This window comes from Rhinatrema bivittatum, chromosome 12 (genome assembly GCF_901001135.1).
Source record: "Rhinatrema bivittatum chromosome 12, aRhiBiv1.1, whole genome shotgun sequence".
Classification (NCBI taxonomy): Eukaryota; Metazoa; Chordata; class Amphibia; order Gymnophiona; family Rhinatrematidae; genus Rhinatrema; species Rhinatrema bivittatum.
The window spans coordinates 73,727,352-73,742,031 of NC_042626.1; the positions used below are offsets into that span (position 1 = coordinate 73,727,352).

The 14,680-nt window shown below is 45.9% G+C and overlaps 1 protein-coding gene across 5 annotated transcripts in view; it reads right to left on the bottom strand.

Moving 5' to 3' along the window:
* The window catches only part of ZPBP2 (zona pellucida binding protein 2), a 274,873-nt gene that overhangs the window by 231,994 nt on the left and 28,199 nt on the right, over positions 1–14,680 (bottom strand). For all 5 annotated transcript variants that reach the window (XM_029572762.1, XM_029572759.1, XM_029572758.1 and 2 more), the window contains one exon: positions 2,113–2,238. In XM_029572762.1, coding sequence (XP_029428622.1) covers positions 2,113–2,238 — 126 coding nt within the window. The remainder of the gene's footprint in view (positions 1–2,112; positions 2,239–14,680) is intronic.

Consider the following 14,680-nt stretch of genomic DNA (forward strand, 5'->3'; position numbering starts at 1 on the left):
GTTGCGCACATCGGTCTGGCTGGCAAAACACTAAGCTGGTTCACCTCCTTCCTAAAAGATAGATTCTTCAAGGTCACCGTTAACAACAATGCATCCAGCCCCCTCCCCCTTGAAACCAGGGTACCACAAGGCTCCGCCCTATCTGCCACCCTCTTTAATATATACCTACTCTCACTCTGCCACTTCATCTCAAGTCTTGGCATAACATATTTTATGTATGCAGATGACATTCAACTACTCATCCCCGTATCCAACACCATCGAAGAGACTCTGAACTCCACAGCCAACCACTTAATCGCCATCAGAGACAAACTAAACCAGCTAAAACTATGTCTCAATATGAATAAAACCGAATGCATCCTCATAGGTAAACACAACACAGGGTCGGCAACTTCCTCACACTTCTTACAAATCGACAACACCTGCATCCAACTCAAAAACACAACAAAAGACCTCAGAATATGGATTGACAATGAACTCAACTTAAAAAAGAACATCGCAGCGAAAACAAAAGAAGGCTTTCAGAAACTCCACATTCTGAAACACCTAAAACCACTTATCCACCATCAAGACTTCCGAACTGTGCTGCAATCCCTCATCTTTAACAGCCTCGACTACTGCAACTCTCTTATGATCGGCCTTCCAAAATCCACCATAAAGCCACTCCAAATGTTGCAAAACGCCGCCGCCAGAATCCTCACTGGCAAGAAGAAATCAGATCATATCACCCCTGTCTTGAAAAGTCTCCACTGGCTACCAATAGCACAAAGAATTGAATTCAAAACTCTGACAATTGTCCACAACACAATATTCAAAGAAGCCAACCCCGCCCTCAATGACATGATTCACCTTCACAAAGCGCAACTATCTACCAGAACAGCATGCAAACTGAATCTAGACATACCTTCCCCCAGCATTGCCAAACTGACCACCACGAGGAATAGAGCCTTCTCAATCACAGGACCCAAATTATGGAACACCCTACCTCACTACCTAAGTTCACTCAGTGACATTAAATAATTTAAAAAGGAACTCAAAACCTGGTATTTCAACCTAACTTTCCGTGATGGTGTTGGTTAAGCCGTCCACAACTTCCTACCTCATTCCTCTCCTACGCACGTCACGCTCAAACCCCCCCCGAATGTCCTCCCCCTCCCCCCTACCTCTCCCTCCCTCTCTATTCCGATCCTCCTTTACCCCTGTCCCACCCCATATCTTCCTCTCCGATACAACTATTCCTCCTGCACCCCGCACCTATCTATGAGCTCTGCCCTAAGTCCCCCCATTTTAAATTATTTTATCGTTTGTTGTAAAATATTCTTTTCAGTTTGTAATCGTTGCTCCCCTTTTCCTATGACCCTTACTCCGTTCACAGTTTATTAAGTTGTTCCAGTGTTATCAAATTGTATTAAGTTGTTATCTTGTAAACCGGAGTGAAGGCAATCCGCTATACTTCGATATATAAAAGCCTCGAAATAAATAAATAAAATAAAAATTGGCAATTGATGGGGGTAGGAGCAATGGCCTTTCCCTCTCTGCATTCTTATCAGTTCCAAGCACAGCTGTTAAGCGTGCTGTATATTCTTCCTCTCTTAGACTTTTGGTATCAATAAATTGATTACTTTCCCACCATAGAAATACTGACATAACTACAGTTCTCAGATTCTTGTCTGTTTGTAAGCATTTTTTAGCATTTCACAGTACAAAACAGTAAATATGAGTTTGCAGAGAGGTTGGCCTGTGGCCTTCAAACTAGTCTCAGTTATCTTCCATTTCAGTATGTCAAAAAGATTAGCTTTAGAAAACAAGTGCAGCTGGAGAAGGGATGATGGATCATAGTAGCGACTTGCAATGAAGGGGAGAATGAATAGAAAGGATATGACCAATGATAAATAAGAGTGGTGGATAATAATAGCTCTGTAATAATCATATGTCATCACTTGTTCCGGTGTTTACAGATTTTGTATAGAAATAAAAAACTATGGCATCCTCAGTAAGTGCCTAATGGAAAAATGTGCAAGTATAAAAAAGTGTACAAAGTGGTGAGGAATACAAACTGAACAAACCAAAGTTCATCTCAAACTAGACAGATGTGAACAGAACATTCCTTGCCTTTTAAGTTCCTTCCATCCGGACCAATCCACAGAAAGAGGGGATCTATGACTTCTCCTTGAGCCAGAGCCTCGTCCATGCATGCAAGGTATGGGCTGTTCTGATACACTTTCACATATACATCCACTGCAATGCAAAAGCAGGAAAGGCACAGACTGAAAGAGCTGGAAAAATGCAAATGAAGCAGGCAGATAACAGTGCTACAGATTAAGTATGAAATGATTAGAACTAAGATATAGCAGTCCAACTAATCACTAAATAGAGGCATACACAGTCCATCAACAAAAATGGATTTTCATCCTGCATGAAGCAGTTATTGAGTGCCTTGAGGGTTGCACATTAAACATACTTTGGGTTATTTGGGTTTTGTGGATATTAGCTATGAGTCAACTTTAGCATATTCTAATAGTTTCAGAATAAAGGTAAGTATTTGCATGAATTTTGAGCATATCTACTTTGCTGCTTGTGAGATGTCTTCTTTGCTATTGTACTGAAAAGTTTTTACATTCAACAGACTTCTTTAAAATAATGTACGTCTGTGTAAATGATTAAAACTTAGTGCACTGTCAAATGGTTGCCGATCCTGTGATTTTACATTTTTTTATTTTTATTTATTTTATTTTTAACTTTTATATACCGACATTCTTGCATTAAATGCAAATCATGCCGGTTTACAGTGAAACAGAAAAAGCAGGAAAAAATTCCTTAGTCGAATACAATGAAACATCAGACAACACTTTTTATAATACCAGTTATATATACGAGGAAGTTGCAGGCGTACTTGAAATCACCAGTTGCCGATATCCAGTCCATTTCTAGTTCATGGAGACCCTCCTAGTACTTTACTCAGACTTCCCATCCAACAACAGCTGAGTGTGATCTTAGTTGTGCTAGATAATTAGCAGGTGTCTAACTGAGTGAATAAGTTGTCTGTTTTTGTGTAAATCTCTCATAAAGTAGCAAGTTATGCACATACCTCTTGGCCCTGCCAGGAATGCCCCTAGACTGCCCTGTTTTTGTGTAGGTAAATATGAATGTATTTATGATGTTTACAAAATAGCATGTGCGTGAGTACAAGCTACTTACACGTGCATATGCTAGTTTTACGTGTATAACTCCTTTGAAAATTACCTCATAAGTGACAGACCCTGCTACCAAAAGAGCTATTTTTTGAAAATATAATGTGAAAAGCCAAACAAAAATTCTCCAGGGTTTAATTTTTTTTCTAAAATATGTTTCTGCTGCTTCTGCAATCTGCAATCTGATCATTCTCAGGGCGAATCGCTGCTGACTGCGGGGTGGAAATAATCCATTTTCTAATGTTATCTAGCACTTATTAATGCATCTATGGATATATAAATTCTAAAATCTTTGGAAAACATAATAAAAAAAACTTAACAAGATTACCACAACACTGACAACACAATGCCATAACCTAGAATCAGATCTCAGTACCCTAAAACACTCCTACACTTTACACAGCTTTTTTCACAACTTATTTGCTCTATTTTGTTTTTGTTTTGCAAACCAAAAAAATTTCTAAATCCACAAATATTTACCTTAAAGATGAGAGACAAATCATGATTATTTCTATACAAAAAGAAAGTTATTTCCATTTCTGAAATACTTTCAAAGCTAGACTTTCTAAAGCAGTGAACTACGGTAACTGATCACTGTAGGAAAGACTGAAATTTCAAAACCCAACAAGGGACTACCCCGCAGAATGAGTTATTCTTGTGAGGCATGTGAATGCATGCAACAATATTTCCTTACATACATCACAAAGGACTTTGGATCTAGTGGTTGGAACTACTGATGTTGTAATGTGCCAGGTATTTTTAATTTGAAAAAACTGCATGCTGAAAGCTAAAATGCAACATTTGCAAAATACTCTCTTTTGGTAGGTATCAAAACCACAGCACATTCACTGCATATATCACAAATTCACTTGGGCATCTACTTAAAAAAATACATCCACTTTCCTTTTTCAAATACATAAAAACTTCTTTTCAGATCTACAACATGTTATTATTTTAAATTATAAACCACTGTTCCAAACAGTATAGTCAAAACTGGCAAACAAAGTAATCATCAAATAACAATCAGGTACAACAGCAGGACCACAAAACAAATCACACAGCATAGATTCCATTTAAATAGGAAAGAACAAACAGGCCGATACAGTAAAAACAAGGGAGAGCGGGCGAAAAGCAGTTTTTACTGCTTTTCTGTGCACTTTCTCGGTGCCGGCAGAAACTAGCGCCTACCTTTGGGTAGGCGCTAGTTTCTGAAAGCAAAATGTGCGGCTTGGCTGCACATTTTGCTAACTGAATCGCGCGGGAATACCTAATAGGGCCATCAACATGCATTTGCATGTTGCGGACTCTATTAGGTTCGGGGGGGGGGGGGGGGGGATTGGTAAAGCTAGCGCGTCCAAAAGCCGGCTAACAGTGTGCTCCGTTGGAGCACACTGTACTGTATCGGCCCGAAAGTAAACTAAAATCCCTGATCAGGCGAAAAGCAAGTTTGCTTACCGTAAACGGTGTTTCCGTAGATAGCAGGATAGGCCCGGGAGGCGGAGCTTCAAAATAGGTGTCAGAGCTTTGCTCTGTGAGGCTGCGCATGTCTTCCCGCGCAGGAAACCAGAATCTCCTCAATCTGTAATAAAGCAAGTATGAATAGTAAATAGAGTATGTCGACTGTCCAGGGAGGTGGGTGGATCAGCATGGCTAATTCATCCTGCTATCTACGGAAACACCGTTTATGGTAAGCAAACTTGGTTTTTCCCGTTGATAGCAGGGCTGAATTAGCCATGCTGTCATGGGAGTCCTAAACTCTTGATCATGCTTTGTTATCGATTATTATGTAGTGTTCTTATGAGCGTGATCCAGTCGAAGTGGGCAGTCGACTATGGCCTCTATGTTGTCAATGATTGCAGAACTGCACGTCCCAGTTTGGCATCTTCAGTAGTATGCTGGTCTAAGCAGTAGTGGGACGTGAATGTGTGAAGGAATGACCATGTAGCCGCCTTACATATGTCTAGTGGTTGGACATGTCTCAGGTGTGCTATCGAGGTGGTGACTGCTCGCACTTGATGAGCATTAGGATGGAAAGATAGGACTTAATTCTCTTTGTGGTAGCAGAATTGGATACATTGAGCAATCCAGCTAGAGATGGTACACTTAGCTACCGGTAGACACGGTGCAATAGGGTTGAAGGATACGAATAACTGAAAGGTTCTTGACTGTAAGTGGGTTCTTTTCCTGTAATAGGCTAAAACCCTTTTGCAGTCCAGTGTGAGCAAGAGTCTTTCTCTGTCGTTTTGAAATGGTTTTGGATAGAACGTTGGCAGTTCTATTGATTGCTTTAGGTGGAACTATGAGACTACCTTCAGGAGAAATGAAGGATGAGTTTGAGGGACCACTTTATGATGGTAAAATTGAAGGTATGGACTATAGTGAACTAAGGCCTGCAACTCACTGACTCTACGAGCTGATGTTACTGCTACGAGGAAGACCACTTTCCACGTGAGGTATTTAAAGTGAGCCGAGTCGATGGGTTCAAATGGTGAGAGCATGAGCTGCTCTAAGACAAGATTCAGATTCCAAGCCACCGGTGGTTTGGACACAGGGGGTCGTAAATGGGAGAGACCCTTGATAAAATGAGATACCATCGGGTGTGCTGATATCGGTTGACCTTGATGTGGTCTATGGAAAGCCGCTATGGCCCTAAGATGGACCCTGACGGAAGCAGTTGCTAGGCCTGCTACGTACAATGTGTGGAGGTAGTTTAATAAGGCTTCTGGGGTACAGTCCACTGGGTTGATACCCTGTGTCTTGCACCAGGAGGAATATCGTCTCCATTTGAAGTGATAATTTCTTCTTGTCGAAGGTTTCCTGGATTCTAGAATGACATCCTGCACCGTGAAAGAGAAACCTTACTCTGTTAGGAGGATCCGCTCAACCTCCACGCTGTTAGGTGGAGGGTAAAGTGCATCGGGTGGAGAAGAGTTCCTTTCTCCTGAGATAGGAGGGCTGCTCAGTCTGGTAAGCGGATTGGCGTTTCTATGGATAGATGAAGAAGGTGGGTGTACTATGGCTGTCTTGGCCATGTGGGTGCGATCAGAATCAGTTGAGCTGCATCGTGTATGCATTTCTGTATTGTCCTGGTTATAAGCAGAATTGGAGGAAACATGTACAGAAGTTCCTCCGTCCAAGGAATGAGAAAGGCATCTTGGGCTGTCCTTTCTGAACTGGGCCATACTGAACAGAATTGATTGACCTGCCTGTTGAATTCCATGGCAAAGAGGTCGATGGTTGGCACACCCCATTTTTCGAAAATGCTTTATGTTACCTGCCAAATGAGTGACCATTCGTGTGGGTGAAATATTCAACATAGTCTGTCTGCTCAAGTGTTGGCAATCCCGGGAAGGAATGTTGCCTGTAGTTGGATGGAATGGCGAGTTGCCCATTCCAGAATGAGGATCACTTCTTTGCACAGGTTCCATGAAATGGACCCTCCTTGTTTGTTTATATAGAACATGGCTACCTGATTGTTGGTGTAGACCATGATTCGTCGTCCCCGAAGATGAGTGACAAAGGTTTGTAAAGTGTACTGTATTGCTCTGAGTTCTAGTAGATTGATCTGGAATTTTTGTTCCTGCAGAAACCACTGGCCTTGTGTTTGTAGTAGGTCGAGATGTGCCCCCCAACCCTTGCGGGAGGCGTCTGTGGTTAGTACTGCATTGTGTGGAGACAGATTGAATGGGGCACCCTTGGTGAGCGTTGTCTTGTGCAACCACCAGTCTATGTCCTTTGTGATTTCGTGGGTTAAGGATATTTTCCATGTTAAGGGTTGAGAGTGTTGTTTCCATTGTCATTTTAGACCCCACTGCAAGCGGCGCATGTGCAGCGTGGTGTTGGGTACAGTATGAATAGCTGCTGCCATGTGACCCAATACTGTCAGAACCTGCTGTGCTGATGGTGTCTGTGTGGTTCTGAGCATTCGTAGAAGACGTAGTATTATTAACCTCCTTTCTGCCGGAAGAAAAGCTCTGCTCCGGGTCGTGTCCACACAAGCTCCTATGAATTGTAGAATTTGTGTTGGGTTGAGGTTGCATTTTTTGTAGTTGAGAACAAGTTCCAATTTGTTCAAGCAAATGATTGAGTCTTGTAGTTGATGACGAAGGGTATGTGGATTGGAGGCTACTATAAGCCAATCGTCCAGGTAAGGAAATATTTTGGTACCTTTCTGTTGCAGGAATGCCGCCACCACCACTGCCATGCACTTTGTAAAGACTCTGGGGGCTGCTGAGAGGCCGAAGGGAAGAACCTTGTATTGGTAGTACTGGCCATTGAATTGGAAGGATAGGTAGCGCCACGAAGACTGATGTATTGGGATGTGTGTGTAAGTGTCCTTCAGATCTATTGAGCACATCCAATCATTGGGTTGGAGAAGGAGTAGAATGGATTTGAGGGAGATAATTTTGAATTTCTCCTTTACTAGGTACTTGTTCAACTCTCAGAGATCCAAGATTGGTCGGAGAGCACCAGATTTCTTGTGAATTAGGAAATATGGTAAGTAGAATCCTGTATTCTGGGAAGTGGGAGGAGGCGGATTGTCTGCTGACGTAGCAGTGATGCTATCTCTTTTCCCAGTTGAGTCTGGTTTGACCGGACTCTTCTGGTTGATGGATGAGGAAGAGGGGTTATGGTTACGAATTGAAGCTGGTAACCCTAATGAACAATTTCTAGTACCCAACGATTGGTCATGATATTCTTCCACGCTTCGATGTGGGATGTTATTCTTCCCGCTGTTACTGTTTGTGATGGTGGCTGTACTATTCCTAAAAAGACAGAGGCGCTTTAGAGGTAGATGGAGGTTGTTGACCTTGGGGTTGTTGTGCTATAGGCCGCCCTCTCCGATTCTGAGAATGTTGCTGCTGTGTTCTCTGTGGTGGTTGGTACGTAGGTGCTCTATATGCAGTATATGGGCGGTACAGTTGGCGCTGAAATGGTTGCCTGTGAGATGGAGCAAAGTAGCGCCGCAAGAAAGTGGAGTAGGATGGTGGATTCATGAGAGACTGTAAGGCTACAGATTGCTCTTTTAATTGAGCCACGGTTTCTTGGATACGGCTTCCAAAGAGGGTATCACCTCTGCAAGGCAAGTTAGCCAGCTTATCATGTATGTCTTCTCTAATCATGCTGGCTCGGAGCCAAGCCATTTGGCGAGCTGCAATTACTGAAGCTGAAGCTTGTGAGGAAGCTTCAAATGCCTCATAGACTGTGCGCAGGAGGTGAAGAATCCCTTCCTCCATGTCCTGGATCAGATGTGGAATGGAGGTTGTCGGGTCAGTGGAAGGCAGTAGTACCTTTAGCATCTGCAAACACTCAAACAAATAGCAAATGTTGCTTACCTGATGTAACAGGTGTTCTCACAGGACAGCAGGATGTTAGTCCTCACAAATGGGTGACATCGAGGATGGAGCCCAACCATGGAAAACTTCTGTCAAAGTTTCTGGAACTTTGACTGGCCCCTACTGGGCATGCCCAGCACGGCACCAACCCCGCAGCCAGCAGGGGTCCCCCTTCAGTCTTGTTTAAAAGCTACAGGCAGTGCCGAAAAACAAAGTAAGAAACGAACCTAACACTGCGGGGCGGCGGGCGGGTTTCGTGAGGACTAACATCCTGCTGTCCTGTGAGAACACCTGTTACATCAGGTAAGCAACATTTGCTTTCTCACAGGACAAGCAGGATGGTTGTCCTCACAAATGGGTGAGTACCGAGGTGAGGATGTCCGAACATGCACCAAATGTACCCAACGGCGTGCAACAGGCACAACAACTGGGGTAGAATTTGGTAGAGGGCATCCGCACCCCACCGGGTAGGCGGAAGGGTGTTGGTACGTCATGTTGGAAAAAGGTTACGCAAGACAGATTGGCCGAAGATGGAATCCTGTCTTCCGGCTTTGTCCAAGCAGTAGTGGGCTGCAAATGTTTGGAGAGAACTCCAGGTAGCAGCCCTGCAGATGTCAGGAAGTGGCACCGATCGAAGGTGTGCTACTGAAGTCGCCATGGCCCTCACAGAGTGTGCTTTGACATGGTCTTGGAAAGGAATGCCAGCTTGCTGATAGCAAAAGGAGATGCAGTCCGCCAACCAGGAGGAAAGAGCCTGCTTACCCACAGGTTGCCCTAACTTGTTGGGATGGAAAGAGACGAATAACTGAGTGCTCTTCCTGTGGGCAACTGTACGGTCTAGATAGAATGCTAGAGCCCGTTTACAGTCGAGGGTATGCAGAGTCTGTTCTCCGGGGTTGGAGTGGGGCCTGGGAAAGAAAATAGGTAGTATGATGGATTGATTAATATGAAACTCCGAAACTACCTTAGGTAAGAATTTAGGGTGAGTGCGGAGTACCGCCCGGTCCTGCAGGAGTTTAGTGTAAGGCGGATAGGTAACTAGGCTTGTAACTCACTAACCCTGCGAGCTGAAGTGATAGCCAAAAGGAAAATCACTTTCCATGTGAGATATTTAAGGTCACAGGAGTGAAGAGGTTCGAAAGGTGGTTTCATAAGGCGACCAAGAACCAGATTAAGGTCCCAAGATGGGGCCGGAGGACGTAAAGGTGGCTTCAAATGGAGCAAGCCTTTAAGAAAGCGTGTTACAAGGGGTTGTACTGAAATAGGGACACCCCCGATACCTTTATGGAAGGCAGCTACCGCACTGACATGCATTCTAATGGAAGAGGTCTTTAGACCTGATTCTGATAAATGCCAAAGATAGTCCAAAAATTTAGAAATTGGACAGGAAAGGGGATCAAGGGACTGAGAAGTGCACCATGATGTGTACCTTTTCCATTTATAGGAATAAGATTTTCTTGTGGAAGGCTTTCGCGAAGCAATCAGGACATGAGAAACTGAATCCGAAAGGTTAAGTGGTAGAAGGATTAACCTTTCAACATCCATGCCATCAGGGACAAGGCTTGGAGGTTGGGATGGAGGAGGCATCCGTCGTTCTGAGTGATCAGGTGCGGGTCCTTCCCCAGGGGAATGTGTCTGCGGATGGAGAGATCCTGGAGTATGGGAAACCACACTTGGCGTGGCCAGTGCAGTGCTATCAGGATCATGGTTCCCTTGTCCTGACGAAACTTCACGAGAGTCTTCGACAGAAGAGGAAGTGGAGGGAATGCATAAAGCAGACCGGTTGTCCAGGTGAGGGAGAATGCATCCCTGGGCTGAGAGTGCTGACTCCGAATGAGAGAGCAGTAATTGTCCACTTTGTGGTTCTGAGGGGACGCAAAGAGGTCTATGTGGGGATAACCCCATTTCTGGAAAAGAGAGGTCGCTACCAAGGGATTGAGTGACCACTCGTGTGGTTGGAAGACACGGCTCAGCTGGTCTGCCAAGACATTGTCCACCCCCGGTAAGTAGGTGGCCCTGAGGTACATCGAACGGGAGAGGGCTTCTGCCCAAATCTGCACAGTTTCCTGACAGAGAAGGAAGGAGCCTGTGCCTCCCTGCTTGTTGATGTACCACATGGCCACCTGGTTGTCCGTCTGAATCAAGATTACGTGATTTGATAGGCAATCTTGAAAAGCCCTGAGAGCATATCGGATTGCTCGAAACTCCAGGAAATTTATCTGGTGTTTGGCTTCCTCTAGAGACCAGAATCCTTGGATTTGTAAACTGTTTACATGGGCTCCCCAGCCGACGTTGGAAGCGTCGGTGGTGAGAATTATTTGAGGATCTGGTGGATGAAAGGGCAAGCCTTGTAGGAGGTTTGATTGATTCTTCCACCAGGCAAGAGACAGACGGAGTGTGTCGGTGATGCGGACAATGGTCGACAGAGGCTGAGTGGCTTGGATCCATTGTGATTTCAGAGTCCACTGCATGACTCTCATGGCCAGACGGGCCATTGGAGTCACATAAACTGAGGAGGCCATGTGTCCCAGCAGAATGAGGAATTGGCGAGCTGTTGCTGTGCGTTGAGACTGCAACTGGCAAGCTAGGGACACAAGGGTTTGGACACGTTGATGAGGAAGGAAGGCTTTTTCCTGTAAGGTGTCCAAGTCTGCTCCAATGAAGGATAAGGTTTGAGATGGGACTAAGTAGGATTTCTTGTAGTTGACAAGAAATCCTAGAGAAATTAGAGTTTGAATTGTCAGGGTCAGGGAAGACCGAGCGATTTGCTGGGTTGGGGCCCTGATTAACCAATCGTCCAAGTAGGGGTAGACATGGACCACTACAAGACATTTGGTGAAAACTCGTGGTGCGGATGCTAGGCCAAAAGGGAGCACTCAGTATTGATAGTGGTTTTGGCCAACTAGAAATCGGAGGTATTTGTGATGAGCCTGAGTTATCGCAATGTGGGTATAAGCGTCTTTTAGGTCTCGAGAGCAGAGCCAGTCCTCTCTTTGCAGCAGAGGGAGAAGCGAACCCAGGGTTACCATCTTGAACTTCTCTCTGTGAAGGTACTTGTTGAGGGCCCGTAGGTCCAGGATTGGCCAAGTCCTCCTGACTTTTTTGGGATCAGAAAGTACCTGGAATAGAACCCTAGTCCTTGTTGTAAGAGAGGAACGGGTTCTATAGCGTTTGACTGGAGGAGAAGGGAAACTTCCTGCTCTAGAAGTACAGAGTGGTCGGTAAGTCTCCACGCTTGCAGAGGTGGAGAGTCCGAGGGAAGAGTTAGGAAGTTTAGGTGGTAACCCTGTGCAATTATCGTTAGCACCCATTGATCTGTGGTGATGTGATGCCATTTTTCTGTAAAGTGGCTTAATCGGCCTCCTACTGGTATGCTTGGTAGAGGGATTAGGCATCTGCTCTCTAAGTGAAAGTCAAAACCCCGACGCGGGTCCTGGTTACGGAGCTGCTGTGGGCTTTTGCTTCCGAGGTTGGCGAGGCTGAGGCTTTTGATACGGCCTCATTGACCTAGACTTGGTTTGTGGGGGATAGTACTTCCGTGGACGGAAGAATGACTTTTTAGGTTCCTTCTTAAATGGTTGTTTAGAAGGGAAGTCAGAAGGAATCGATGAGAGCTGTTTAAGGGTCTCATGATGATCCTTCAATTCAGCAACTATTTGTTGAATTTGCTCACCAAACAAATTATCCCCTAAACAGGGCAGGTCAGAGAGCCTGTCCTGAACCTCTGGGCGAAGGTCAGAAGACTTAAGCCAAGCCCAGCGTCTTGCTGAGATGGCCGTAGCAGAGAGTCTAGTGGAAGCATCAAAGATGTCATAAGATGTTCTTATCTCATGCTTCCCAGCTTCAAATCCCTTAGTTACGAGGGTTTGAAGGTGGTGTTGAAATTGTTCTGGTAAGGTATCTGAAAATTCTTGTATCTGCTTGAAAATGACCCTGTTGTATTGGGTCATGTACAGCTGATAAGAAGCTATCCTGGAAATGAGCATGGCCCCTTGGTATACTCTTCTGCCTATACTATCTAGGAACTTGTTTTCCTTAGTAGGAGGTATGGATGAGTATGGCTTCATTCTTTTAGCTTTCTTTTGAGCTGACTCTACCACAACAGAGTGGTGGTCTAGCTGAGGTTTTTGAAAGCCAGGTGCTGACTGTACCAGGTAAGTAGAGTCAGCTTTTTTGTTTACTGGAGCAACAGATCCAGGAGTTTCCCAATTCTTTTTTAGAAGGTCCAGAAAAACCTGATGAATTGGAATGGAAGTGATGACTTTTGGGGCATCCAGAAATTGGAGTAACTCCATCATTTGGTGCCTGTCATCTTGCTCCGATTGAAACTGAAAAGGGACCAATTCCGACATTTTGTTCACAAAATTGATGAAAGAGAGGTCCTCAGGGGGAGAACGCTTTCTACTTTCAGTAGGAGAGGGCGGTGAAGGTAAATCATCGGTGTCTGTGGAAGTATCATCATCCCAGGTGTCATAAGGATCAGGTTGCTGACCTGTATGACCACGAGGGGGTTGGATACCTGAAGGTCCTGGCTGAGGCTCCGAGAAACCCGAAGGAATCACCGGGGGCATCGAAAATACCTTCGGAGGCATCGGTGCCAGCATCGAAGGCATCGGTGGAGCCGATGTGTGTATCACCCCGGAGGAATGTATCGGTGGCGAGGGACAACACGGCATCGATGGAACCACTCCCGAAGGAGGAATTCGATATGGTGTTTCTCCACCAGATGAGATTGCCATTGGGGAGCGCATCGGTGCTGTCGGTGACCCAGGTATCACCGGTGGAAAGGCGGTCATGAGCGCTTCCATCCGGGCGAGCAGCGGTGCCAGCGCTGCTGGAATCGGGTCGGTGACCGGTTCTACTCTCGGTGCCGGAGACGGTGCCGAAGGAATCTGGAACCGTTGCATCGCCTTGTCGATGGCCTCCTGGACCAGCCGGTCCAGTTTTTCCCGGAGACCTGGGGTGACGAGACCCGGCTCCGCGGAAGAGGGAGGCTGAGGCTAAGCCGGAGGGACCACCGTCACCGGTGGAATTGCGGCTCCCAAACCCCGATGGGGTGAGGGTTGCCTCGGTGTCTCAGAAACAGAAGTGGACGGTGCCGCTTCTGATCGAGACTTCTTCAGTGGAGGCTCGGATGGTACCGAGGTCGATGACTTCTATTCCTCGACTGTCCGAGACTTGTGATGTCGATGGCGATGCTTCTCCCTCCAATCCTCTCGATCCTCGGGGGAAGGGACGGGAGTCGATGGCCGTGGAGACGTCGATGGCCGTGGAGACGTCGATGGCAGACGGTCACCGGGAGGTTGCCGACGATGGTGTGACTTCGACGGTGCCGGTTCTGAGGACGTCGATGCGATGGACGGCGTCGGAGTGTGAGCATGGAAAAGGAGTCCCATCTTCTCCATTCTGGCTTTGCGACCTTTTGGTGTCATAAGGGCACATTTGGTGCAAGTCTGGACATCATGCTCACTCCCTAAACATAATACACAGACTCTATGAGGGTCTGTGATAGACATGGTGCGTGTACAGTCTGGGCACCAACGGAACCCCGACGCCATGGCCATTAACCAAAAATTTAGCCGCGGGACAGTCAACGGCCAGCAGGCCGCGAGGGCCAAACTCGATGGTAATCGGCGAAAAATGGTAAAAAACTTACCGAAGTACCGCGGGCTAAATTTAGATAGAGGGGGGACCCCTGTGGGGCGAATTTTACTTCAAAGAAGTCCGTGAAGAAATTCCTGTCAGGAATGTGGTAAGAGCTCCTTAACCGCGTGGCTACTGCTGCGCGTAAAAAAGAAGACTGAAGGGGGACCCCTGCTGGCTGCGGGGTTGGTGCCGTGCTGGGCATGCCCAGTAGGGGCCAGTCAAAGTTCCAGAAACTTTGACAGACGTTTTCCGTGGTTGGGCTCCATCCTCGATGTCACCCATTTGTGAGGACTAACATCCTGCTTGTCCTGTGAGAAACTGTACTACGTAAAACTGGTGTTGTTGTATTCTTGCCGATAGCATTGCCGCTTAAAATGATCTTTTGGCAAATCCGTTCAGGTAACGATGATCTTTCCCAGAAGGAGTTGCCGAGTGTAGCCTTGTTTTCTTTGCTCGGTGCATCGCCGATTCCATGAGGATGGATGTATGCGGCAGCTGAGGAAGCGT